This window comes from Talpa occidentalis, unplaced genomic scaffold (genome assembly GCF_014898055.3).
Source record: "Talpa occidentalis isolate TD23 unplaced genomic scaffold, MPIMG_talOcc4v2.1 talOcc4.13, whole genome shotgun sequence".
NCBI lineage: Eukaryota > Metazoa > Chordata > Mammalia > Eulipotyphla > Talpidae > Talpa > Talpa occidentalis.
In genome coordinates, this window is record NW_023601322.1 from 47,021,564 (window position 1) to 47,049,445 (window position 27,882).

The 27,882-nt window shown below is 42.5% G+C and overlaps 1 protein-coding gene across 2 annotated transcripts in view; it reads right to left on the minus strand.

The window, feature by feature from the left end:
- Positions 1-27,882, minus strand: part of LAMA1 (laminin subunit alpha 1) — a 156,332-nt gene that overhangs the window by 58,569 nt on the left and 69,881 nt on the right. Inside the window, exons 1-14 of one of the 2 annotated variants that reach the window (XM_037508820.2) lie at positions 26,970-27,013; positions 26,585-26,687; positions 25,970-26,181; positions 18,568-18,679; positions 16,167-16,277; positions 10,085-10,212; positions 8,673-8,759; positions 7,919-8,130; positions 5,115-5,221; positions 4,729-4,909; positions 4,004-4,140; positions 2,842-3,078; positions 1,790-1,933; positions 916-1,095 (exon numbers count right to left, since the gene is read on the minus strand). In XM_037508820.2, the coding sequence (XP_037364717.1) occupies positions 916-1,095; positions 1,790-1,933; positions 2,842-3,078; positions 4,004-4,140; positions 4,729-4,909; positions 5,115-5,221; positions 7,919-8,130; positions 8,673-8,759; positions 10,085-10,212; positions 16,167-16,277; positions 18,568-18,679; positions 25,970-26,181; positions 26,585-26,635 (1,899 nt within the window). In that variant the 5' untranslated portion in view covers positions 26,636-26,687; positions 26,970-27,013. Of the gene's footprint in view, positions 1-915; positions 1,096-1,789; positions 1,934-2,841; positions 3,079-4,003; positions 4,141-4,728; positions 4,910-5,114; positions 5,222-7,918; positions 8,131-8,672; positions 8,760-10,084; positions 10,213-16,166; positions 16,278-18,567; positions 18,680-25,969; positions 26,182-26,584; positions 26,688-26,969; positions 27,014-27,882 lie in introns of those variants that run through there. The other variant, XM_037508821.1, reaches the window with a different exon arrangement.

Consider the following 27,882-nt stretch of genomic DNA (forward strand, 5'->3'; position numbering starts at 1 on the left):
ACACAAGTGTAATATGTTGTCTGCAACAATTTGCTTCCTTCTAATTCTTAGTTATGAATTCTTAAGTTGATCCAAACTATAGTTTTGGGGTTTTTTTAGATTTTTAAATGTTTAAAAAAATGCTTTATTGGTGTATGATTGGCTGTACAAAGCTGTGAATAGTTAATGTATACAATTCAGTGAGCTTGGAATGAATAAGTACGTAGCTGAAAAGCCACCTCCGCCATCAAAGCCACAGACATATCCATTAATCCCAATGTTTTCATTTAATGATACCAACAAAGGTGAGCTTCAAAGTAATAAATCAATGAGGTAGTGATTCTAATCATTTGCAAGCTCTTTTGAATTAAAAATGATCATGTATTTGTGAGCACTGGATGGATATTTGCAAATTTTAATGATCAGGGTGTATTCACACACAGATTCTGATGTTTATGGAGACAAAAATGCAAGCAATGCTTTCAAAAGTCTTTTATGGTAGGATCATATTTTCCTATCAAAATTTACTGATGATTTCTTGGGAAGGACCTCCCAGACCATAGTGCCCAGGCTTCTTTTGAGACTTCATTAATAAAAACAATAAATGTTTGTTGAATGATTGCTTTAAGAACGAAAAATGATATGATTTGAATTTTAAACTGCTTTTAATTTTAATTAAAAAGTTTAAGGATCCATACATTTGGGGGAATTTTTATAAGTGTCAAACTTCTCTATTTTAGAAGAGGAAATTAAAATGCCCTCCAGTTAAGGTCAACACAGGTTGACTTAAAGATTATCATGTATAGTCGAGCACTGTTATTGTGCTTTCAAATTGCATTTGAAATGATTATTTCAAAGATTATTTGAAATAGTGATTTCAGAAGATACCCATGTCCCTCAGAAACTGGACTGGCTCTAGGCTGTGCATGGCCTCACCTGGTCCCCCTGGAACTGGCCGGGCAGCCGCCAGTAAAATGGCTCTTCATGGACATGCTGCCTGACAGTCACAGCGTCCAGGAGGACATCTGGGGCCTGGAGATACACCCCCTCAGCCGTGCCCCTAAGGTTACTCTGAGAAACCACACGCAGAAGAGGTTGATCTGAGTCCAGCATTACCTAGACATAAAAGGGAAGAAAAATCACTAATTTAGAGCATGAACTAATATGTCACCTTTGCAGATTCTACCAAGTTTTACAAATGGATAGCTTCATTATTAAAACTGGAATAAGAAACACTTTTTCTTTCAACATCTGGGTTAATATTAACTGAATGTTTTATTTTTTTTTTAAAAAGATTTATTTTCTTTATACAAGTACTGAGGTACAGGCCAGATGCGCAGGAGGGTGAGAGGATTCACCAGAGACAGAGCGGGGAATAGAACAGGCAGGCTGACAAAACACACTGCTGAGGAGAGCAGCTGGAAAGGTCTGCTCGCCATGTGGGATTGTTGCCAGCCAGCCGGGACCGAACCGGTGCTGCAGAGGCTGCAGACAGCTTCACAGTGCAGTGCTCAAGCGTCTGCGCCACCAGGGAGGCCCAGAATGTTTGAAACTATTGCATTTAAGGCCAATCATGCTATATTGGAGCAGTATCCAGTTATCTTTATTTTCTCTTTTGGTAGATTTTCTCTATTTTATTTTTGTTTTTGATAGATTAGCTAAAGAGGAACACCGAATGTCTACTTCCTCTGACAGCAAGCTGGAACTTCACAACTGACGAGAAGTTCTGAAGTCTTAAGAACAAAATTTAACCTTAGTACTTGACTGCCTTTCCCCCATCCCCCACCTGACTCCCAAGGAGATAACTCACCGGGGTCCTCATGTAACCCTCCACCTCCGAGCAGAGCTGCGAGAGCCCAAAGCAGAAGCACGGGGTGCACCCCCGAGGGTTGTCAGCCTGCAGCCCGTAGGTACCTGGTCGGCACTCACTGCACTGCAGGCCAATGACATTTTCCTAGTGGGGAGAAATAAGACTCTTTACCTGAAAGTAAGGGAAACAATCTGAACAATCAGAAACAAAATAAAACACAAAAATAATTATGGATTAACACATATCCCACATATCCCTGAACTCCACATTTATTCAGGCAAGTTCCTGAATCATCTCTGAACTTCTTGGAAAATACAGATTCCTGGAGGAGAATCTTCTGGGATGGCCCCAGATGACTGATGCTCAGGGTGGAGAGCTAGGGACCAGATAATTATCAGGCGGTCCTTATCTCTGCCCATCTGTAATAGCTATCGCAGATCTGGTGAGTTTAAAAATATAGCTGCTGATGTTGTGTAACTCTTGGGTTGTAGTATCCACATGAGCTTTCCTTTCTCTTCCCAGTCACTAATCAATTTACTCCCCTCTGGCTTCCATCTCACCAGGCCCTGGGAAAGATCCAGAGAAGGCAGCTAGCGACCTCGTCAGAACAAAGTACAAAAAGAAAAGGGATGAAATTACAGAAAATTAAACACAATGTGGAAATCTAACCTCCTGGGAAAAACACACACATTATTTCCTTCAGTCTGGCCAGCACATACAAGAGAGTAATTTCTTGCCAGTTATAAAATCATAAATCTTAAAGCCCCATGTTATCTATGTTACCTGTATATTCAAGATAGACTGTCTACTCAGACAACAGGATCACATGTTAGAAAGCTCAGTGCATTTTTCAAATCAGTGCCATCATTTGACACTTGTAATAAACAGTAAAAATGCCATTTAAAGAATCATCCGTTGTTCCAGAAAAGCATATAAGGAATTAAACTCAAACCTCAAAGATAAAGTGATGCATTAACTTAGCTGCTTATTTGGATGAAGACAGTCATGAGTCAGCAGAGGAAGAAAGTGCAGCGTGGGTGGGGGGGCAGTACCTTGCAAGAGCAGGAGCCTGTTTCCTCTGCACAGCCACAGAGGCCCCGCTCCTGGTCACAGGTGTCAGCCACCGTGCCCCTCAGGTCGCAGTCACAAGCCACACAGTCAGGGAAGTCGCGGTGGCCCAGGGCGCACCGATCACAGCACCGTCCCCCGAAGGTGGGCTGACACTGACAGAGGCCAGTGAGCATGTCGCACTGGTCACTGGCTGAGCCTACAAGACTGCAATTGCAGGCCTGAAAGAAAATTAAGCTAAATAAACAAAAACGCAGCTTTGGTGTCTTCCTGATGCACGCATGTTGGGGTTAGAGGAATACACACCACATAGGGCAAGTAAACAGATGAGCCGCCTGCCCTGTGGCTGATGCTGTGTGGAGCCATTTTGTCTGGTGCCACCGGGAGGAGGACCCACCAGCTGCCTGCCACCTGAGCATCTTTGTGGCCTGGATTTCCACTGGCTTCATAGTTCAACCAGTCCAGCAATATTATTTTAGAAGTCAAGAAGTTTTCTTGTTTTTATTTTTTTTTAAGATTTATTTTATTTATACAAGAGCTGGGGTACAGGCCAGAGGTGCGGGAGGGTGAGAGGATTCACCAGAGACAGAGCAGGGAACAGAACAGGCAGACTGACTGAAATAGACTGCTGAGGGGAGCAGCAGGTGAGACAGGAGAGGTCTGCTGCACCATGTGGGAATCTCCCTGGCTGGCTGGGAATCGAACCTGTGCTGAGGAGGCTGCAGACAGCTTCACAGCGCTGTGCTCAACCCACTGAGCCACCGGGGAGGCCCAGTTTTCTTGTTTTTAAAACAAACTTTCCTAAGTTTGTGTTTGAGGAAAGTTTTATAGAAAACCTAAGCCCTCGAAGTTTGGCCATAACCACCAATAAGAAGATTTGTGCCTTTCTCTTGGAAAACAGCGTCCAGGGCAGAATATATCTTTAAGGGATTAAAATAAAATTTGATCCATCCATTACACAACAAGGTTCTTAAAGAAAACTCAGAATAATGTATTTCAAGGGTACTGCTGCTTCTACTTTGAGCCCCATCATCCACACCCAGTTTAACTACATACCATAAATACTAGTTAAAATCAAGCAAAGGAAGAACAGTGGAACTTGCTAAGGCAAAGCAGGTCTCAGAGGAGCAAGAGCACAGCACCCACCTGGCACCCGAGCTCCAGGTCATGGCCCCAGTATCCGGGTTCACATTCTCCACAGGCTGCACCCTGGGTGTGGGGCGGGCAGATGCACTCCCCAGAGGCGGGGTCACAGGTGTTGCCAGTGTGTGCGCAGTCACAGGCTGCAGTGGGGACACATGGTGTTCAGGTCAGGTTGACAGAGGAAGGGTAAGAGTCAATGCCACAAGTTAGTTCCCCTTCATTGCCAATTCAAATCATTTTCTTAGTTCTCAAATTGACCTCGTGATCCCTAAGACCCCTCCCTCCACATCGCCAGGGAGGCTGGCTTTAATCAGGACAGACAGGGAGAAATAGAGAAAAGATTGGGAAGACCTCCACAGCAGGGGAGAACAGTTAAGTTTCTATTCACTGAGCACTTATTGTGCACCAATTTAAATGACTTTATGTACAACCTTCAAAGTAACTCTGCGGGGAGATTATAATTAGCATCTCCATTTTAGAGATAAGGAATCTAAAGCTAAGTGATGTTAAATGATCGACCTAAATGCACACAGTGAGTGTGAGCACAACTAAAGCTCATAGTGGGACCCAGAATAGGGACCACAAAATTGAATAAAGGGACGAAATCATACATGTCGGAGATGTATGGAGAAAAAAGCAAGGGAACTTAACAGAATTAGAGACAGAGGACTGCTCAAAGGAAAGGCTGGGGTTATTACACAGTATAGAGCAATGGATTCAGTGCTTACGTGTACAGCCACCGTCCTGGAATGCGTAGAAGCCCTGAGCACACCTGTCACACCTGTCCCCAGCTACACCCAGAATGCAGTGACACCGGCCTTCCTCTGTGCAGTCGTCTGACATGGAGCCCAACGCGCTGCAGTTACAGGGCAGGCAGCCATGCCCTGTGGCCAAGCCATAATAGCCGTGCTGTTCAACGGAGGGGCGGAGAGGAGAAGCCAAAATGCATTTCAGTCAATAACAATATACAGAGAATGTTTTCTGAAGTAAAGATAGTCTGTTTCATAGAATCGTGCAGTGCTCAGGTCCATTTCATTTGGAACATGCTCAAGGTGTCAGTTGCAGATATCACTGATAAGAACTTGACTTGTGTCAACGACCACGGGGGTCTTACCAAGCACTGGTCACACTGCTGTCCGGTCACATGTGGTTTGCAGTCACAGAGGCCAGTCTCATGGTGGCACACTCCGGAAAGGGCGCCCTCTCCATGGCACTCACAAGCTAACACACACACAAGACGGAAAAATGAGAGTTCATTTCCAGGGATGATTATAACAAGATCTCTTGGTCCCCCAAAGGAAAAACTTTAAACACTCATGTTTCAAATCACAAAGCTAAAAATATTATTTTGCAATAACTTTAAATTTCTGAAGAGTAAGCTGTAATAGGGTTAGTAGAGGAACCAACGCATCTTCAGTCAGACTACCTAGGTTTCTACACCTTCTTCAAGTCTTAGATCAAGTGACCCTTGTTCTGGGGGTAGCCCTGGACTGCGCTAGCGCATGGATATAGCCCTCCTTCCTGCCTCATAGCATCTTGTGTATGCCCTATATGCTGGCCACTGTCCTACGTGTCTCCCAAGCAAGCTCTGGGGTGTGACTGATGCAACAGGGGAATAAAATGCACCTGAAAATAGAAACCTGGGCTGACAGCTTGGCCCAGACCCAAAGCCTGCCTGTTCTGACCCTCTTCCCCCACCTTCTGTGCATCAGCAACACCTTCTATTTTTTTTTAAGTTGTGTTTGTTTATTTATTTGTTTATTTATTTGTTTGTTTGTTTTTACATCGTTGTTCATTTTTGCACAATGTTTGGTATCTCCTCTCAAGTGTTATCCCCATAAAATTGCCACCACAAGACCCCCATGAACCATCACTATAGACTCAGGCTCTTCCCTCCCATTTTGATCCCTCTCCCTCTGCCCCCCCCCCCCACCAAAGAATGGCTCCAATTTATAGTCTGACTGCTAGCTTTTTCTTTTTTTCTTTTTTCTGATCCCTTACATGGTTTCCCTATGTTCCTCTTATAAGTGAAAACATCCGATATTTTTTTTTCCTTCTGACTTATTTCATCAAGCATAATCCCTTCCAGCTCCATCCATGTTGCTGCAAATGGCATACGTTTATCTTTTTTGAATGCTGAGTGGTCTTCCACTGACACCTTCGATTTTGTATCTTCTTTTTTTTTTTTTTGTATTTTTTTTTGTATCGTCTTTTTTATCCTCATGGCAAAACACTGAAGCAGTTTTGTCAATGAAGACACAAATATTAAAGGTAAAACAAAGTTTTGATGAAGAATGGAAAATTCTGAAATGCGTTTGAACAACTTGGATAGGTGAATTCACTTTTTCTTTTTTTTTAAATTTTCTTTTTTTAATTTAAATTTTATTTTTATATTCCCCATACAGTTACAACCCCCTTATTTTGACCCCAATCCCTCCCCTCCCCACCCCCCACCCCCAATAGAGTGTCTCTGGTTCATAGTTGTTTGTTGATTTTGAAATTTTCTTTCTTATAATTAGTCTTTTTCCTGGTGCCTTATTTAAGTTTTCTAGATTCCTGCTATGAGTAAGACCATCCGGTATTTTTCTTTTTCTTTCTGGCTTTGAATTCACTTTTTCAACTGTGAATTTTATGCAATCTAAATGTAAATCAAGTATTCTGATGGAAGTTTAGCATCCTAAGTGAAATGACCTAAATACACTGGGTTTCAAAGACTTGGTATTTAAAGAACAGAAAGCCAGCATCTCATTAGTTCTTCATAAAAACCTGACTACATGATAACACATTACTTTTTTTCAGAAATGTTTTAATCTATACATATAACTATGACCCTCTTAGCAATGAGAAAATAGTGATTCAAAGACGTTAATAAATTTGTCTAAAGTCACACAGCTGGTCACAGCCAAACCTGACTGTGCCCATCAGACTCCAAAGTCTGGGAACTTCTTCTGTGTTTCTTTTCCCATAATGTGTGACCCCTTAATAGTCTTGGGCCAGCATTTTCCAAATCCTATCATAGTGTTTAGTGTAGTGCCTGGGGGAAAGTACTAGAGAGTAAGTGATGAAAGAACAAAGGGATGAATCATCAAGGTTTGCAGCAAAGATGTAAAGAAATAACATGGGAGTTGAAGTAAATTTTGTAGCCTCATACAAATACCAGTTATCAATTATCCTCTTCTGCTAAGCAATCTAGGTGGCCTTTGTGGCTAAGATCAGGCTGATTGGCCCAAGGCTATAAGGCATCTTTACTCTCTGGCTGGGTACATAGGAAAAGCTCTTTCCTTTATCGCTATCACCCCCTTGTGTCTGCATGGTGTAATAGCACAGTAGAAACAGAACACATGGGAAGTTATCAAAAATCATTTCTAATTGCCATTTTTATTTACTCTTTCACTTCTTTTTCTAAGAGCTGTGAAGAAAAAGAAAAAAAAAACCTGGGGCTTGTTTCAGGCCCCAAGTCTATAAGTTTTTTCACCTGGGGAATGTGAAAATGCATTTTTCTCAATGAAATGTCCCACATGATCCATAATTTCAAAACTTTAAGGCAAGCTCTACAGAGCCACACTGGGTTGGTAGTTCAGGTACCGACTGCTAATTTCTAAGGTTAGAACTTTCATTTCCACCCCACATCTTGAAATCCTATATGCTTCATAACCCCCTTAGCACCTTCCTCACGTAAATGCCGGGTGCTGAGCATTCCTTCATCTGACCGTGACAAGGACCACTTGCCCTCCATGGAAAGGTGCATATTTTCTCACCATCTGACCTTTGTTTAGAGTAACACAGGTACACAGAGAAGAATTAGGTCTAGGTCCACAGCCAGCATTAACACAACAATCACTAAAAATAAAGTGACCTAGTGATCTGAGCACTTTGACACGGGTCAATCAGTGGCTTGACTTGCTGCCCACCACTCACCGCGGCAGTTTTTAGCAGTCACGGCGTCCCCGTGGAACCCCTCCTTGCACCTCTCACAGTGGGGGCCGTCTGTGTTCCCAATGCAGCGCAGGCACTCCCCGGTGACTGAGTCACAGTGGCCCGCTTCTAAGGGGTCCACGTTGCCGCTGCAGTTACAGGGAACACAGGACTCCCCTGGCACTGTGGGGTTGCCATAGTAACCATCTGCACATCTGCATAAAAGATTGAAAGCAGGATCCAAATAAATGCAATTACTCTACACATTGCCCCACCATCCAGCGATTCTGTGAATGGTTAATAAATCAGACTGACTCTTTTTAGGTAAGAGTGACTGTGAAAGCAATGCAGTTCCCAGGTCCAAACATTCACAGATTCCCTTGTCTCATTTTGAAGATCAAGGCGTGTGTCCAAAATGAGCCATAAATCCCAGTGGATGTGCACCAGGTCCCAGGCCACTTGGGGCCCACATTCCCACTCAGTGTTGTCAGCAGGTCCTGGCAACTTTGGCCAGACCTTGGCATTAAGGCTTGCATGTGGGAAAAGGCAACACTGGCTTTCAGGCTGCAAATGGCAATTACTGAATCCAAAGAGTGCTCACCTCTGGAATTATCCAGAATACCGGGATATTTAAGTGTCTGAGCAGTAAATACTGACTCCTCACTGTTTCCTATTGTTATTGATGAGAACTCAGGTTAGAATTCCTATTTAATTAAAAAAATTCAGCTCGGGAAACAAGCTGAGCGCCACAGAGTACCTCTCGCACCAAATGCCTGCATATCCCAGAGCACACTGGTCACACACCATTTCGTCTCCATCATCCAGGTGGCAGGTGGGGCTGAAACTGTCAAAACAATAGAAATGGACATGTTTTCCCAACGGATGGTGCAGAATTTCTAAAACTTTAAAAAGCTTAATTTTGACCTCTCCTGTCCTTATTAACTTTTCGCGGGTCCTCACTACAGAACCCAAGGCCACCAGCCATACTATGCACGCCATGAACCTGGCCCCAGGGCACTGGACACTCACTGGCACTGACTGGTGGTCACCAGTGGGAGTGCACTGCCCACTCTGCCTACATTCCCTGGCTCACCCCAGTGCAGGGCTCAGCTGCTCTTTCCTCTGGGAGAACAGTTCTTACTCCTGGCACAGAGTGGCTCTTCACACAAGAGCCAAGAGCCTCCTGCACTTCAGGAGTCAAAACTTCCCACAGGACCTCCACTGCCAACCAAGTTTCCTTCATATTCTTGGGTCTTGGAGAAGCCTTTGGATAGAGATACAAGGGCCCTAAGAGTCTCTCATGATTTCATCCAAGTTGTACACACTGGAATTGTACAGAAAAATTCCCACGGGGTGGGGGGAGTTTCTTTCGATGCAAGTGGAGGAAGAGATCTAAAGGTTAAGCCAGTGAGAGAAGGCGGACACACATGCCCCAGCATGATGACGCACAGGCTTTGACATGACAGTCTCCCCTCACCTCACTTATGCCATGTGCTGCCTGCGCTCTGCAATTACACGAGGTCTGCTCTTTGATGCTGTCTCACTGCACTCAGCTTCTTCTGCCTCCCCTGCCCCTCTCTGCTGCTTTCAGACTCCTTCTCCCCTTTCAAATCTCAGATCAATAGCCTTCTCACAGTGGTCATAGCTCCACTGCACTGAGGACCATTCTGTGAGTTCAGCGGGGCCACCAGCCATGGATGACCTGGTGATAGAGCAGTTACCATGGTACCCAGTGGAGGGCAGGCACTCAATAAATACTGGCTGAATCAATAATCAGACTCTGTCTATTCTCACTGGACATCACATTTATATATTTGGGTCATTAGATCAAAAATTCCTAAACAATGGAAAAATGTTTTATTCTTCTCTGTATCCCCTATATTGCCTAGCCCACTGGTGGGCACACAACAGATACTTGTGAAAGATATGAAGACCAACAGAAGGAAGATTTATGCAACTGACCTTACCATCACACAACCTTTTTGCACAATTTAATATACCAACCATTTTTTAGAAGAGAATCTTCCACCTGCATCTTTAATCCTATTACCACTGGGCAAAATCCACATTCTCGTTATACACTGTTGTGATCTGAAAGCCTCAGACCACATCTGGATAGGAATCCTGGCCATGCGAGGCAAGAGCTGCAAGTGGAGGTGCTAAGCTTACTTGTTGGAGGCTGTGGAGAGGGGGCAGGCACAGGGCTGGCAGTCCCCAGGGGTCCCTCTGGAGGGCAGGCCATAGAAGCCAGGTGCACACTGCTCACAGTGGTCCCCGGTGGTGTTGTGCTCACATGCCTATAACACACACATAGAAAGAAGACTCAACTCATTAAAGGATTCTCAGATTCACCGGCAAATAACTTGAAGTCCAAATGAAAGGAAAACATTAAAACATAAACTGTGTTATACAAGTCCAGATTAACTAATAAAATTTTTTAATGTGTGTGTAAGTGGAAAGTACAAGAGCTTTCACTTCTAGCCATATTACAAAAACTGGTATGTGACATGCCCTTTTGTAGGAAACTAGAAATAGCTTACATTAAGAGAGGCCAAAAAGCACAACAATAAAATACAACTCCTGATCCTAGATGGGGGCCTGGAAAAAAAAAGTGATACAGAGAACACAATTGAGTCAACTGACAAAACCGAAAATTAGATTAGAAAAAATAAAGTAAATGTAAATGTTAGACTTAACTAAAGCTAAGAACTCCACTATGTTCACATAAGAAAGTACCCTATTGGGCCTCTCCTGGTGGTGCAGCAGTTGAGCGCTGGGCTGCGAAGCTGCCCACAGCCTCTGCAGCACCGGTTCAATCCCTGGCCACTGGCAAGGGTCCCACATGGCGCGCAGACCTCTCCTGCCGCCCGCTGGTCCCCTCAGCAGTGTATTTCGTCAGTCTGCCTATTCTGTTCCCTGCTCTGGCTCTGGTGAATTCTCTCATCCTCCCGTGCTTCAGAACATACACATGGAAGTATTAGGGATAAATGGGCATAGAGTATCAGGTAGACCAGGAAAAATATTACAATTACAGAGATGAATAATGAGGATACTAAAGCAAATGGGAGGGAAATTAGCTAAATATGAATCTGAATAGATGGTGTGCATACTAAATTCCATTCTTACTCTTATACTTCTCCATAAATATAAAATGATTTTTAAGTAAAGGCTTTTCAGAAATGGGGGTAAATAGCTACTAGAAATGAGAAGCAAAAATAAATAATCAATCATTACCAGGAGAAAAATCTATGAAGCAAGCAGAGAAAAGGACGCAACACAGAGAGAAGTATGTAGGTAAGAATTAGTACTGATTTCTCATTTAGAACAAGGTAAGTCATAAACAAACTGAACAATCTTGAAGTACTGAAAAAATCGGCAGAAGTGTGTTTCAAAATCGAAGGGGAAAGAACCCCTTTTCCAGAGAAACAAAAGGTGAGAAAATCCGTTGGCCTTCAGACTTGTTCTAGAGAAATGCTGAAGATAGGGCTTCAGAGGCAGCAGGATGCTATGTGAAGACATTCTGGAGTCACTCCAGGACTGAAAGCACTGAAAATGGTAAATATGAATGAATAAATAGGTCAGACTTACTTTCTTCAGGTAAAACATCTCTTCAGAAGATAAAACTACCATAGTTAGTTAACAGGAGAAAGGAGTCTGCTCCCCAGCCAGCAGGAGGCAGTGCTGAGCACCTGGGCCACCACTCAAAGAAACATTACTACTATTCTGCAATTCTCTCCCAGGTCCCTCTTTTCCCATGACTCAGTCTCCCCAGGGCCCCCAGCACCCCGCCTCTTTGCTGATGCTGCCCAGAGCTTTCTCCTTTGGGGCATTTCTGCCAAGTCCTGTGGGGCATTTCTCTCATTGCCTCTCCTCTGGGTGTCTGCTTTGCCTCCCACTTCCCCTTTTACCTCTTCCTTTAGAGCCACTCATTTTCCATATTGTTATTGGACATTTTTTTAAGATTATATATGTATGCATAGAAGAGCCAGAGTACAGGCCAGAGGAGCAGGGGGTGAGAGGATTCACCAGAGACAGAGTGGGAGCAGAACAGGAAGATCCACTGAAATACACTGCTGAGGGGAGCAGCGGGAGAGTCAGGAGAGGTCTACTGCACCATGTGGGTAGCTCCCTGGCTGGCGATGGAACTCATGTTGCAGTGGCTGCAGATAGCTTCCACTTAACCCCTTGCACAACAAGGGAGGCCCCTGTTATTGGACATTTTTCATCCACCAATTAAAATAATCTTTACCGTTTCTAAAATACAGACTTTCCTGAATTCCCAGATTGATAAGTGTTTCCATATATTACATGTAATGTAGGACTATGAATACTTGTATCATATCCTATTATGCAGAGCTTCATCAGTTTCATTTAAAGTTGCCCAAGCCACACATCCCAAACTAGAGCATGTATTCAAGTCACTGGGTAAAATGCTAGTCCTGGTTCAGGAGCTCTGCAATGAGATCTGCAATCCCCCATTTCTAAATGAGCCACTGCTATCCTCAGATCCCGTTCAGCAGCAACTCTTCTCCCCATCCGAACATGCATATGATCTTGGCTTTATTAATGAACCTAAATCTATTCAAAATGCAACTGGCCTCTGTAAACTGCTACATGGTTGAGTTAAAAGTAGAATATGAAGTAACTAGGTTCCTTAAAATATATTTGATTATATTCATTTGCAAAATGTCTATGACATGATTTCTCTACTCAAAGAGCCAGGTCTGCTCTTTTTTCACTTTGGGGAAACTATTATGTACTTCTGTCGAAAAGTTACAGCTCAGCACTGTCTTAGGCGTGAGCCCCCAGCCCCCAGCACCAGTTCTGCTGGTGGTGAGGTATGTGAAGGATGGGGGTGCTCATCTCCTTGGTGAGGAAAATCACTGCTCTTGATTAATGAAGAAAAAATGTAAGCACCCGAGACACACTTGACTGCATTTGATGTTCCCTCTTTGCAGGGAAAAGAAAATGGTTTCTTGGGATAAAGAGGACTCAGAGAATAGCATAGGGACAAAGGTCAACTGTGAACTGTGGGTGTTGATGACGTGTCAGGTAGGGTCATCCATTGTGACCCTATGAAACCAAAATGACTGCTCTGGGGAGGGGTGTCGATCATGGGGCAGTTACGCAAGAGTGAGGCGGGGCATGCAGGAAATCTCTCACCTTCCTGTCTGTTTTATTGTAAACCCAGAACTGCTTGAAATAAATGAAAGTTTAAAAATGGGGGGTACACTAAGAACAACTGGAACCTTTTCTCTAGTAAGCTGCATGCAGCGTTAAGTCCTGAAAGCTAGAGAGCTACATGCCAGGCCCGACAGCTACCCAAGAAGACATAAAGATTTTGTTTGTTTAAATAGAATAGACAAAAGCAAAGTTAGGTTGAACAGATAAAATGACATCACCGAGATTTTATATTTCTTAAATTCCAATCTAAATGTTTATGTTTGTCCCCTCAAACATTAATTACTTAAGAAGGAAAAAACAAGGGCCTCCTTGGTGGCACAGGAATTAAAGACAGCTGTATCAAGCTATTGCCAGTCACTGCAGTACGAGTTCGATTCCCAGCTGGCCAGGGAGCAACCCACAAGGCGCAACAGACCTCTTCTGCCTTGCCTGCTGCTCCCCTCAGCAGTGTTTTTCAGTAGATCCACCTGTTCTTCTCCTCCACTCTGTCTCTGGTGAATCCTCTCACCCCATGCTCTTGTATGGTCTGGTCTACACCCCAGCTCTTGTATGCATAAATAAATAAATCTTAAAAAAAATTAAAACAAGAAAAGAAGAGAAAAACACTAGCTTTACAGCAGGAATCCCTGGCAGAAACCGCCCTACCCAGTGAGCAGGCTAACTTCCCTGGAAAGGCAGACGGTACCACAAAGCCCTGATGGGAGACATTGAGAGAGACACGGTCCTCCTGACAAAACACACTGCTGCAAACTGACCAGGAGACAGACAGAATGCCCAGCATGCTTCAAAAAGAATGAAAGACAAAGACAAAGGGATTGCCCCAGACTGAAGGAGGAAATGCACTGAAGGCAATATGGGGTCTTGGGTTTGATGCTGGAAAAGGACAAGAGACAGAACTGGGATAATGGATGAAATGGGAATGAAGTGTGTGGTGTCATGGATCAAACTGTGCCAGAGTTAATTTCTTAGTTACGGTGACTGTACTATGACACTGCGCAAGAAGTGACCATGAGGGGAAGCAGTGTGGGGTACAGCGAACACTCTGCATTTGTGACCTTTTTCTTTCTTTTTTTTAAGATTTTTAAAAAAATTATATATGCATACAAGAGCTGGGGTACAGGCCAGAGGTGTGGGGGGTGAGAGGATTCACCAGAGACAGAGTGGGGAACAGAACAGGAAGATGGACTGAAATATACTGCTGAGGGGAGCAGCGAGCGAGTCAGGAGAGGTCTGCTGTGCCATGTGGGTAGCTCCCTGGCCAAGGATCGAACTCATGCTGCAGAGGCTAAGGAAAGCTTCATAGGTTGCGTCTTAACCCCTTGCGCCACCAAGAAGGCCCATTTGTGACCCTTTTCTAAAATCCAAAAAAATTACTACTTATTGTTATTAGAGCTTTAAGGCTAGTTCCTATTTAGCATTTCACTTTAATATAAGTACATATTTTTGTGGCTATATGTTAACAGAAGCCTCTCATGGCCATGGAGGGTGGTACAAACACAACCTGTGAACACCCTCAAAGGCTGGCAAAGTCATCTGAAAGGCCAGCCCTGCAAAACCGAATGACAGAGAGATGTCTGAAAAATCAGCCACATGATCCAGCCGTGGATGCTGGGTGCCTGAGGAAATTTATCCTAGAGGGGATGGAGTCAGCCTACAAACCATGATTTCAGACTCTTCTCTTACAGGACAAAGAAATAAAGATCGAAATAAAAGCCTTACTTACAGAAGAAAGAAAAATGAGGCTCCAAAGAGAATAAGCAATCACGGCATCATGCTGTGATCTACTCTATGGGCCCGATAATTAATTTCCCCAGGACTGTGACTCAATCATTCTCTTGTGGAAAGAGCATGGACATTTCTCTGCATGGTGAATAGGGTCCAGCTAATTAACATATGCATTCACTCCCTCTATGAGCCTGAATCCATTAGAACCCAGGAGTGTGGCTTGGCTTCAAGGCATGAGCCTAAAAGAATTCCTGATTGAAGTTAAAAAACAAGTCCTGCCCTTTATCTGCCCCTAAATTCATTCTCAAGATTAACTACACACTTGTTAAGCCCTGTTTCAACTCATATTGCATGAAAGACCTATTTGTTTGAAGGGTGTATCCAAGCTCACAGCTATTAAGTCTTATATATGATACAAATGTTTGTTGGAAATTTTATTCTTTTTCTTATGATATACTTATATATGTAATGTAATATTAAAAATGCTAGCACCTGCATTTAAAAGATCCTATTCCTTTTATTTAATCAGTTATTTAATCAACATTTTCTACCTTTGTATTGCTTTGTAATCTTTGGGAAGTAATTTCTTTCTAATGTTCCAATACGAAGTCTGCAATGAAATTATATCCATCTTGTTTGGGTAAAGGGTAGATCTGGAATTTTTGTAGTAACTTTATTGATGAATAATACTTATTTGAAACTTATATAACATTATATTACTTATTTGAAACTTATGTAACATTATAATAATACTTATTTGAAACTTATAATAACATTCAATTTTGAAAAAGAAAACTTTGTCTTTTTTCACTATGACCAAAATAATTAATTTTCAAGTAAAGAAGAAACATTTTATGTGATGGATTTAAATTTTATGTGAAATTTTATGTGATGGATTTAAATCTGAAAATTTCCTTTGCAGTCTACAGGTTAGGAATAGTCTTCTGTGGAGGAATCTTATTTATTTATTTATTTATTTATTTATTTATTTATTTATTTATTTATACAAGAACTGGGATATAGACCAGATGTGCAGGAGGGTGAGAGGATTCACCAGCGACAGAGCAGGAAACAGAACAGGCAGACTGATGAAATACACTGCTGAGGGGAGAAGCGGGCAAGATGAGACAGGAGAGGTCTGCTGCGCCATGTGAGACTCTCGCCGGCCGGCAGGGATCGAACAGGCGCGACAGAGGCCATGGACAGCTGTACAGTGCTGCACTCAACCGTCTGCGCCACCAGGGGAAGCCCTGGGGGAATCATTTTTTAAAAATGACTTCTGCACAGCAGTTGGCTTCAGGGTGGACAGAAGTGGCACTTAAGTTATTGACAAGAGACTCACAAAACAAACGCCATGGATATCGCACTCAGTTGCGTGGCCATGACATTCACAGGGCTGACAGATTCCTCCGAAGAGTATTCCATCCACACGGTAATAGCCTGGAACACAGGACTGCAAAAGAAAGATAGGTGACTGGGCTGGTGAAGACAACTTTGTGCACTAGGCAAAATGTCATCTTTCCAATACATAGATACACAAACTACTCACTTTTCTGCCAGTGAAGAAATATTTTTCTTTTCAAACATCTTTACTGTGATATCTCCAACATGCCATAAGAGGCACCCACTTGAAACACATAATTCAATGATTTTTTAGTAAACTCACTGTGCCATGCAACCATCACCATAACCCAGTTCCTTGCTTCTTTTTAAAGATAGGAACATGCAGATGGAAACCTAACAGCTTTGCAGTGAGTCAGCACATGTTAGCGAAAAGTCTACTGCAAGGTTCTTAAACAGGAAATCATGTCATGCTCAGCCATTTCACCAGTGTTTCAATCAAGAGGATTGCTTTTTTTCCAAGTTACTTTTTTTTTATTTCAAATTCATTACATGTCATCATCAAAAGTGTTCAAGTGCATGTCTATGTCACAGTATAACACTCTGGGTGTCCTTTCTATGGACTAAGGACTGGGCAGCACCGTGGGCACTCAAGTATGCTTCTCCCTGCCTGTGAAGATCAAGGGTCACACAGACACAGCAATAAAGCCGTGGGGGCTCTTATTTCCATTCTATAGACATGGAACCTGCAACTCAGAGCAGTTAGATAACATGCCACTGTGTCAGCGGGACGATTCAAAGTCAGGTGAGCACATGTCTAAGACTGGTGTCCACAGAGAAGCTGCCCAGGGTTACAGCAGATGTAAAATGCCTTCAGAATACAGACTGGGAAATGATTAATTTGGAGGTCAGCACACTCCCACGGGGGCATGGGAGGAGAGGGTGTGGATTTGGTTCTTATTGTTAAAGAACTCTTAAAGTGCATTTTCATTATGCAAGTAATAAATAAATGCCTTCATTCATACTGACCATGGGAAAGTCCCCTAATATCGTCACACAGCCATGCTCCCCTGGGGGACAGTGGCTTGTCTATAGACGGGCACTCAGCCCATCTCTATGGGTGTCTGTGTAGTAGCTGCAACATTACCAAGAATTTCACCCTGGATCAGGAGCTAGTTGCCTGATTTCTTTAATTCAGCTTCTGGTTAAAGATTTGATTAAAGAATGAATTCTGCTTGGCCCAAATGCTTTAAAATATGCATTAAGTTTCTTGGGCTTGTCTGAGCTGTCATTTTGTGCAAGTCATCAGTGCCTTTTCCTCCAATGTTAAGTACTCATTGCTGCCCCCTCCTGGTCTCCAGCAAAGACATCTACTTCCAAGAATTCTCTGTGCTCTATCAGCCAGCTCTCTCATCCCTACATCCCATGGAGGAGCCTTAGCATTATTATTCATTAAAACAAACCACATGTAGGGATTAGGACCTCCGAACATTTGCTGATTTAAAAATAAATGCGGTTAAAAAAAACTTCATTGGTCTCCCTTCCTCTGAAAAACACTGCAAATATTTAAAATAGAAATATTTAGTCAAATATCTACACCACGGAACATTAGGCCACCTTTATTAATGGAAAATTTTAAAATGGTAAAGACTCACAAAAACAAACTGTAGGTTAAATATCCTCACTTTGTAAAAATGATTGCCAAGAAATCACAGCCAATGACTAATGTCACAGCCAATGAACATGGGAGAGATAGGATCACATAGGAGGTAACAGAACAGATGCAATTCACATCTGATACGACCACTTCCTAGCTGTGTGACTATGTCCAGTGTACCTAACCTCTCTGTGCCCCACTTTTCTAATCTGTAGAACAGCCATATATGAAGTACCCACCCAACACAGTTGCTGTCAAGATTAAATGAGGTCACATACAAAAGAGCCTAGAATTGTGCCAAAACTACAGAAAATTCTTTTTGTCAATTGTTTTGTTTTTGACAGAAAATTCTTAGGAGAGAGTTATTATCAAAACTTATGTTCAAATAGTTTTAAAATATATTTGAAAAAATGTTAGTAACAAATTACTTTTATTGATAATTGCACATGCATTTTTATACACTTCTATGTATGTTGGAGCCCACCAGCGTAAGAGTCATAAGTGCCAAAAAGTGCCAAAAGGTTCTGATTAGACTAAAGTTTGGGTGGAAATGCTGGTGATTTGCAAATGTTTAAATAAAATCAAGATCAATTGGAAAAGCAAAACATAGCCCCCCAAAATCTGAAGTTTGGGGACACTGGGTTCCTAAATTTAAAATTAAAAGGTCGCATAACTACCTTTAATGTGTTTTTCTCATCTTAAGAAAGAGAAAAAGCAGAAGACTGGTATAGAAGGGAAGTGTTACCTCGCAGGAGACCCCTGTGTAGCCCTGGGGACACTCGCAGAGCTCCACATTTGTGGCCAGGGCCAGGCCTATGACGTTAGGGCTAGCTGTGTCCAGAGTAACTGAGTCCAACCTACAAATAGACAGAGATATTATGAGACTCACGTGCTCAAAAAGGACATCTAGGACCTCAGGGAGACAGCTTCTTAAAAAGACTTAATTCAAATAAAATGGTGATTTGACATTTGTTAGTAACTGAATATTTTCACAATCATATCTCTAGGAGTTGTCACTGTTCCCTAGAAATAATTTCAACATTGAGGCAACGACTTACTGCCTACTATAGGAAGGGTCTGATGTTGCCGATTAGGAATTGAAACACTTAAGAACAATCCATTCAATCATCTTATCTCTAACAGAGAGAGACTGTCTTAAAGGTGTACTTCTGTGCTTGCCTTAGCTGTATCCAGTGTTTGTACTTAGCTTGTTATTGCAAGATAATAACTGTCAAGTAATCAAATGTCTATGGCTGGACATAAGAGCTTAAACAGACTGTGCAGAAATCTAAGATTGTTAGTATCAGGAGAGTGAAAGTTAGATACATATGGTCCAAACAGTGTAAGCTTATCAGGCATACCTCAAAAAACCACCTTGAACATTTCTGACCCTGACATCTAGTCTGTGTCCTACTAGATATGTTTCTCATGGATGACAATTCTTACATTTTCAATAAAGTTGTAGCAATAAAAATAACTTTTAAGGCAGCCAGTTCTACTATGCAATAATCTATGTAATTCAAAACTGTGCAGTAGGGGCGGAGCAACATGGCGGCGAGGAGACGCTGCGAGTAAGATCTCCCATTAAAAAAAAGTTAATAGGGAGGAAAAGCGGCAGGTCCCAGTGAGAACTGTGACACGGAAGATAAACGGACGACACCAGCAAACTGCCCGAAGAAGAAAGTGGCCATAAAAGAGGACCAGAAGGCAGGGAAGCGCAGAACCCTGCTCCCCTCCCCCGCCCACAGAGGCGGCACTCTCTGACCCGCAGAGAGGAGGAAAACGACAAACTAAAACGGCCAACAAGAACAAAGGACGCAGCAAGCGGGACTGTGAGTGGAAAGGAACTATTGCAGCCACCACACCCTGTGAACGGGAGCTGTGGAGAACCACCGCAGGATCCTCCGCGGAGGTGAGCTCCGGGCGCCATTGCAGAGAGCCCCGCCCAGGAGGAGCCCAGCCCCAGCACACAGCCCCGGCCGCCCGGTAAGCCTGCGCGGAAGCGGCGCGCCGGAAAAACAGACGCGGAGCGGGATTGCGCGGGGAAAGCGGCGCGGATTGCGCGGATCGGATCGCAGCTGCCCAGGTCCCCGCGCCTGCGACCTAGGCTTGCCGGGAGACGACCTAGGCTTGCGGGGAGACGCGCGGAGGCCCTCCCGGAGTGAGCAGGAACCAGGCGCCCAGGCAGGGGAGCGGGATTCAAAAGGCGCCATTCCCGCGCCACTGATCTGGGCTACAGCCCGCGTCCTGAACTGAGGGCTTTGGAACTGAGACCCGGGGCACGAAATTAGGGGCGTGGGTTCCGCACGACGGTGGGGCACAAGGCAGACACAGCACCCCAAAGCCGTTGAGGTGTACCCTACCATCCCCGCTCTGCTCCCTGTCCCACGGGGTGGACAATCAGCTCCCCAAGGGCTCTAGGAGAGATCTCTGGCGCCACCTAGCGACTGGAAGCCAGCACAGGCTCCTGAAGGAGATAGTGGCCAGCTGGGGAGTTAGCCCACGCCTGGCCCCTTCCGACCAGTAGTCTGAGCCCACAGGGGGAGCGAGCGCCCACAGCCGGGGCAGACCAGGCACGCAGAAGAGTGTGCCTGACACCGTACGCGCAGGGAGTGTGTCCCACATCACCATTTTAGAACAGGGACATTTCTTCAGTAAAGACTACCTGCAGAAGGCTTCCTCAGGAGCCAGAGGTGAGCGGGGGAAGTTCGCCCACGCCAGACCCCCTCTGGCCTGCAGTCCAAGCCCAGTGGGGGAGCAGGAACCCACCGCCGGGGCAGACCAGGCGCACAGGGGAGTGTGTCCCCACATCGACATTTTAGGACAGGGACCTTTCTCCAATAAAGACTGCTTGAAACTGACAGATGACTCCTGGAGGAACCAGAGGGGAGCAGAGAAGCTCACCCAAGATGCCGGCCAGTCCCAACTACACAGTGTCCCAACGCATACGGCAAATTAGAAAACAGACAGTAGGGAGGAGAAGAACCACACGCAACCTAGCAACTCTCCAGAAAAAAAGCACACCACAAAAAGAAAACCAGCCCTCAGATTGCAACGACAGTAACTTGGAAGAACTTCTGAGCCTTCCAGAAAGAGAATTTAAAATTGCCGTGATTAAAAAACTGACAGAAGTCATAAAGGAAAACAATGATAAGGGAAAAATAATCAACGATCAGAAGAATGAAATTGAGTCCCTAAAGAGGGAAGTAAAAGAAATGCAGGAGATCAAAGAATTAGTGGAAGAACTAAAGAATTCTGGGAAAAGCAATGAAAGCAGAATTGATGAAATGGAAGAACGAATAAGTGCTCTTGAAGACACAGAAATAAAAAGAACCAAAACAGAAAAGGAAAGAGAAGTACGAAGTAAAAAGAATGAAGAAAGACTTCGGGAACTATCTGACTCCATGAGGAAAGGAAATATAAGAGTTATAGGAATACCAGAAGGAGAGGAGAGAGAAGTAGGAACAGAGAAAATATTCAAAGAGATAATTGAAGAGAACTTCCCAAATGAGAAGAAGGAGCTGAAAATTGATATACAAGAAGCAAGAAGAACACCAAACTTCCACGACGAAAGAAAAAATACAGCAAGACACATAATAGTAAAGCTCCCAAGAATCCAGGACAAGGAAAAAATAATGAAGCTGGCAAGAGGGAAGAAACAGATAACATTCAAAGGAAAGCCAATCAGGCTGACATCAGACTTCTCCGAAGAAACACTACGGGCAAGGAGAGAGTGGAGGGACATAGTCAACAGACTCCAAGAAAACAGATGCCAACCAAGAATACTCTATCCCGCAAAGCTCTCCTTCCTCTTTGAAGAAAGAATATGGACCTTCCCAGACAAACAGAAACTCCGGAATTTCATTGCAACTAAACCCCCACTCCAAAAAATACTACAAGGAGTCCTAAAGCCAGAACCTCAGAGGACGAATAACAATGAAAGAAGGCCAAAAAAAAAAAAAAAGTTATTAAAAGAATAAATAAATAAAATCAAAGGAAAGACAAACACAATGGCAAATACAGATGTTAACATATCAATATTAACTCTAAATGTAAATGGACTAAACTCTTCAATAAAAAGACACAGAGTTGCAGCCTGGATTAAGAAACAAAACCCAACCTTTTGCTGTCTACAGGAAACACATTTAGCTACAAAAGATAAAAATAGGCTCAAAGTTAAAGGATGGAAAACAATCCTACAAGCAAATGGGCCAAAAAAGAAAGCAGGAACAGCTATACTTATATCAGATAAAACAGATTTCAAACTCAAAAAGATAAAAAGAGACCCCAATGGTCACTACATTATGATCAAGGGGACAATATTTCAAGAAGAAATAACACTCATTAACATATATGCACCAAACGAAGGAGCACCAAAATATATCAGACAACTGTTGTCCTCTCTGAAAACAGACATCAGAGAAAACACATACGTAGTGGGAGACTTCAACACACCACTATCAACAATGGATAGATCAACAAGACAAAAAATAAGTAAAGAAACCAAAGCTCTAAATAAGGACCTAGAGCAATTGGGCTTAACAGACATCTATAGAACACTAAACCCCAAAAAAACGGAGTACACATTTTTCTCAAGCGCACACGGATCATTCTCCAGGATCGATCACATACTGGGGCACAAGACAAACATCAACAGATACACCAAGATTAAAATCATATCAACCATCTTTTCTGACCATGAAGGCATCAAACTAGAAATAAACCATAAAAAGAAGGCAAGGAACTTTCTACCTCATGGAGATTAAAAACCACACTACTGGAAGACCACTGGACTAATGAGGAGATCAAAGAGGAAATTAAAAAATTTTTTGAATTGAACGACAAGGAGGACACCAATATCCTAAATGTATGGGATGCAGCAAAAGCAGTAATAAGAGGAAAATATATAGCAATAGAAGCTCACATCAAGAAACAAGAAAGAACTCAAAGAAACAACCTAATTTCGAAGCTCAAAGATCTAGAAAAAGAACAACAAAAAAACCCCAAAACCAGTAGAAGAAAAGAAATAATAAAAACCAAAGCAGAAATAAATGAAATTGAAACTAAAAAAACAATCCAAAAGATCAATGAAACCAAGAGCTGGTTCTTTGAAAAAATAAATAAAATAGACAAACCCCTAGCCAGGCTCACAAAGGAAAAAAGGGAGAAAGCACAAATAAACAGGATCATCAATGAAAGAGGAGAAATCACAACGGACACAGCAGAAATCAAAAGAATAATCAGTAACTACTATGAACAGTTATATGGAAACAAGTTTAACAATCTAGAGGAGATGGACAAATTCCTACAACTCTACAATCACCCAAAGCTAGATAAAGAAGAAATAGAACACCTAAACAGACCAATTACAATTAGCGAAATTGAAATGGTAATTAAAAACCTCCCCAAAAACAAAAGCCCAGGACCTGATGGATTTACAAATGAATTCTACCAAACATTCAGAGATGAATTAGTGCCTATCCTTCACAAACTCTTCCAAAAAATTGAGAAGGAAGGGACAATACCAAACACGTTCTATGAAGCCAACATTACACTAATACCAAAACCGAACAAGGACAACACAAAAAAGGAAAACTACAGGCCAATCTCCCTAATGAACACTGATGCAAAAATCCTCAATAAAATTTTAGCCATCAGAATCCAACAATGTATCCATAAGATAATTCACCACGACCAAGTAGGATTCATTCCAGGGGCACAAGGATGGTTTAACATCCGAAAATCAATCAACGTTATCCAACACATCAACAAAAAGAAATATAAAAACCATATGATAATATCAATAGATGCTGAGAAAGCTTTCGACAAAGTGCAACACCCATTCATGATAAAAGCCCTTGAAATTCTTGGGATACAAGGAACATACCTCAACATCATAAAGGCCATCTATGACAAGCCAACAGCCAGTATCATTCTCAATGGTGAAAAGCTGAAAGCAATTCCATTAAGATCTGGAACAAGACAAGGATGTCCACTCTCACCACTGCTTTTCAATATAATACTGGAAGTCCTAGCCAGGGCAATAAGACAAGAGAAAGACATCCAAGGAATCCAAATAGGAAAAGAAGAAGTCAAACTATCACTATTTGCAGATGATATGATATATACATAGAGAACCCCAAAAACTCCACAGAAAAGCTAATTCAACTCATCAATCAGTTCAGTAAAGTGGCAGGATACAAAATCAACACGCAAAAGTCAGTAGCCTTCCTATACACAAACAATAAATCTGAAGAAGAAGAAATCAAAAAAACCATCCCTTTTGTTATTGAAACAAAAAAAATCAAATATTTGGGAATCAATCTAACAAAAGAGGTAAAGGACCTATACAAAGAAAACTATAAAACACTGTTAAAAGAAATAGAAGAAGACACAAAGAAATGGAGAGACATCCCCTGCTCGTGGATTGGAAGAATAAACATTATTAAAATGGCCATCCTTCCAAAAGCAATATACAGATTCAACGCTATTCCAATCAAAATTTCAATGTCATTCTTCAAAGAAATAGAACAATTATTGATGAAATTCATATGGAATTACAAAAAACCCCGAATAGCCAAAGCTCTCCTGAAAAAAAAAGAAGGGAATGGAGGCATTACACTCCCAGACTTCAAACTCTACTACAAAGCCATAATCATCAAAACTGCATGGTATTGGAACAAGAACAGACATACAGACCAATGGAATCGAATAGAAAATCCAGAAATAAACCCACAGATTTATGGTCAACTAATCTTTGACAAAGGAGCAAAGACTATGCATTGGAGCAAAGAAAGTTTGTTCAATAAATGGTGCTGGGAAAACTGGGTCGCTACATGCAAAAGAATGAAGCTTGACCACTACCTCACACCATACACAAAAATCAACTCAAAATGGATTAAAGAACTAGACATAAGACCTGAAACCATAAAATATATAGAAGGAAATATAGGCGAAACACTACGTGATTTGCACATCAAAGACATCTTTACAAACACATCACCCAAAGCAGTGATAGTGAAGGCAAAGATAAACAGCTGGGACTACATCAAATTAAAGAGCTTCTGCACAGCAAAAGAGACAATAACAAAAACAAAGAGAAACCCCACCAACTGGGAGAACATTTTTGCACCCAACACTAATGATAAAGGACTGATCACAAAAATCTGCAAAGAGCTGATGAGACTCAACAACAACAAAGAAAATAATCCAGTCAAAAAATGGCAGAAGAGCTAAAAAGAAACTTCTCTGAAGAGGAAATGCAAATGGCCAACAGGCATATGAAAAAATGTTCAACATCACTTGCCATCAGGGAAATGCAAATCAAAACTACCATGAGATACCATCTTACACCAGTGAGAATGGCACATATTAAAAAAACTAGCAACAACAAATGCTGGCGAGGGTGTGGAGAAAAAGGAACTCTTCTACACTGTTGGTGGGAGTGCAAACTGGTCCAACCACTGTGGAAAGCTGTGTGGAGATTTCTGGACCTACTAAACATAGAGCTTCCATATGATCCAGCAATTCCACTCCTAGGTATTTACCCAAAGGACACAGAAACATCAATTCCAAAGAACACCTGCACCCCTATGTTTATAGCAGCACTGTTTACAATAGCTAAGCTTTGGAAACAGCCCAAATGCCCAAAAATAGATGACTGGATCAAGAAGATGTGGTCCATATATACCATGGAATATACTCAGCATTCAAAAAAGATAAACACATGCAATTTGCAGCAACATGGATGGCGCTGGAAGGGATCATGCTCAGCGAAATAAGCCAAAAAGAAAAAGAAAAATACCGGATGGTCTCACTCATAGCAGGAATCTAGAAAACTTAAATAAGGGACCAGGAAAACGAATAACTATAAGAAAGTGAAAATCAAAATCAACAAAAAACTATGAACCAGAGACACTTTTAGGGGGGTGGGGGCGGGAGGGGAGGGATTGGGGTCAGAATGGGGGGGCTGCAATTGTATGGGGAATACAACAATAAAATTTATTATTTAAAAAAAAAAAAAAAAAACAAAACTGTGCAGTAGACATATATATCAATACTATATGCATAAATGTAAAATATGTTAGGCTGAAAATAAAGACAAGATAGAATTACCCTTATAAGTTTTCTCTCTTTTCAATACATACCTATAAAGAGCCATTTTTGCAGAGTTGTAGTTGGCTCTGATCAAGAGATGTGTCACATTGGCAAGGACAGTCATCAGCTGGTCCCGATCTATCTCCCTTTTGTTATTAAAATCTCGGAAGTTCTCTGGCACAAGCTTAATCACATTGAAGTATTCCTCATAGGGTTGCAGTGACAGGCCCTCAGCCTGAGTGCTTAAAGTGAGTCCATTTCCCTAACATTTGAAAACAGGAAATATACTTGTAATTTTTGTAATTCATTTCAATATCAAAAAATAAAGCAAATTTGTATTATCCTTTCAAGTTCCATCCATGTTGCTGCAAATGGCATGCGTTTGACAAAGCCAACACTTGCAAGCTAACCATAGATCTGAGATCTAAGGGGGGGAAGAAGGGAAATCAAAACGGGGAGGGAAGAGCACAAGGGACTGTGGTGATGGATGGATCCAGGTGCTGTGTGGTAGGAGAACTATGAGGACTACGTCTGAGGGGAGAAATCAAATACCATACACAAATGAACAATGATGTGAGGAAATACATAAATTTAATTAAAAAACACACATAACTGTCACACACTAAGTCTCAGAGGTCCACAGCAAAAGGATTTGAAATAATCACCTTGATGATAACGTCAGCATGAGACATGAGGTCACCGTCCACTGACTCCATCGGAATATCATAAGACACTGGTGTACTTCAGGAATCCTCCAAACGCAGTCAGCTGGAAGGTGGGAGTGAGAGTGAACATCTCAGGGAAATGATCACAGCCCCTCAGTAAGGGGAGGTGGCTGCTAGCACCACCTGGAACATCTAGGCTGCCGGGTGATCATGTGTCAGAAAGTTCACATGAAGGACAGTGAAAGGAAGCACATTATACAAATATTTTGTTTAACTGATATGGCCAACATGCAGGATAAGGTTAAAGGCACAGAAGAGAACCTGCTCCTTTGTAGATATAACAAGGGAAATGATTAGCTGCTGCTGTTTCCTGCAATGACCGCACCTTATTTCCAAGGTAGGTGTCAGGAGCGGACCAGTAGTACTTGGACGTGACCTCTGCATGGACCACTTGTGTTGATGCTGATCTGATGCTGCCCGCCCAGCGCGGCCTGCTGGGACGGATCTTACTTTGAATATCAAGTCCGTGACTAGCACCCAGACATATCTTTCACCTTAAAAAAAAAAAAAATGCAGGATTTTAGAAAATGAAGTAGAAACCACGTTTAGATTTCACTCAGTTCAGGTCTACTATCTTCATAGTTGAAGAGGAGGACCCAGAAAGCTCAGTGCGGGGTGAGCCAACATACAGTGGACTCTACTTGTCGAAGGACAGGGAAACATGTGAGGGGTCACACTTCCCCCAAACCCAGATCAACGTTAAATAGGCGGTGAGCAAAATCAAGACCAAGGATGTATCTTAGCAAAGAACAGCAAAAGAACTTCACAAATGCATTAAATACAATGTCTTTGCTAACCCTGCTTCTCATCACTGTCACCATCTGCTTTTTTACCCAATATGTCAAAAAAGTTATATAAAGTAACCTCCAGATGCCATCCTCCTAAGTTGTTATCTACACAGAGATGGCAGGGGTTTACCCCAGTATGGTGGCCACAGGAACTCATACTCATTCTCTGGATTGATGAGAATTACTCCAACTTTCCCAGGCTACTCCCACTCCTCACCAGCCCAATGAAAGGGAGGGAGGAGGAAAGAAAGAACAACCTCGGAACAGCATCCCTACTCCGTGCTGTCGTCAGGTTCTGAGATGGGGTTGTGAAGGAAAGAGCTGGTCACCACAGACAAGTCTTCCACCCTGCAGGTTCTTCCTAACCCCTACAGGTATTCTTGGAGTCCTCTCCAGACACTGCCATCCTCATTCAACCCATCGCTCCAGAACTCCCTGTTCCCAAAAACA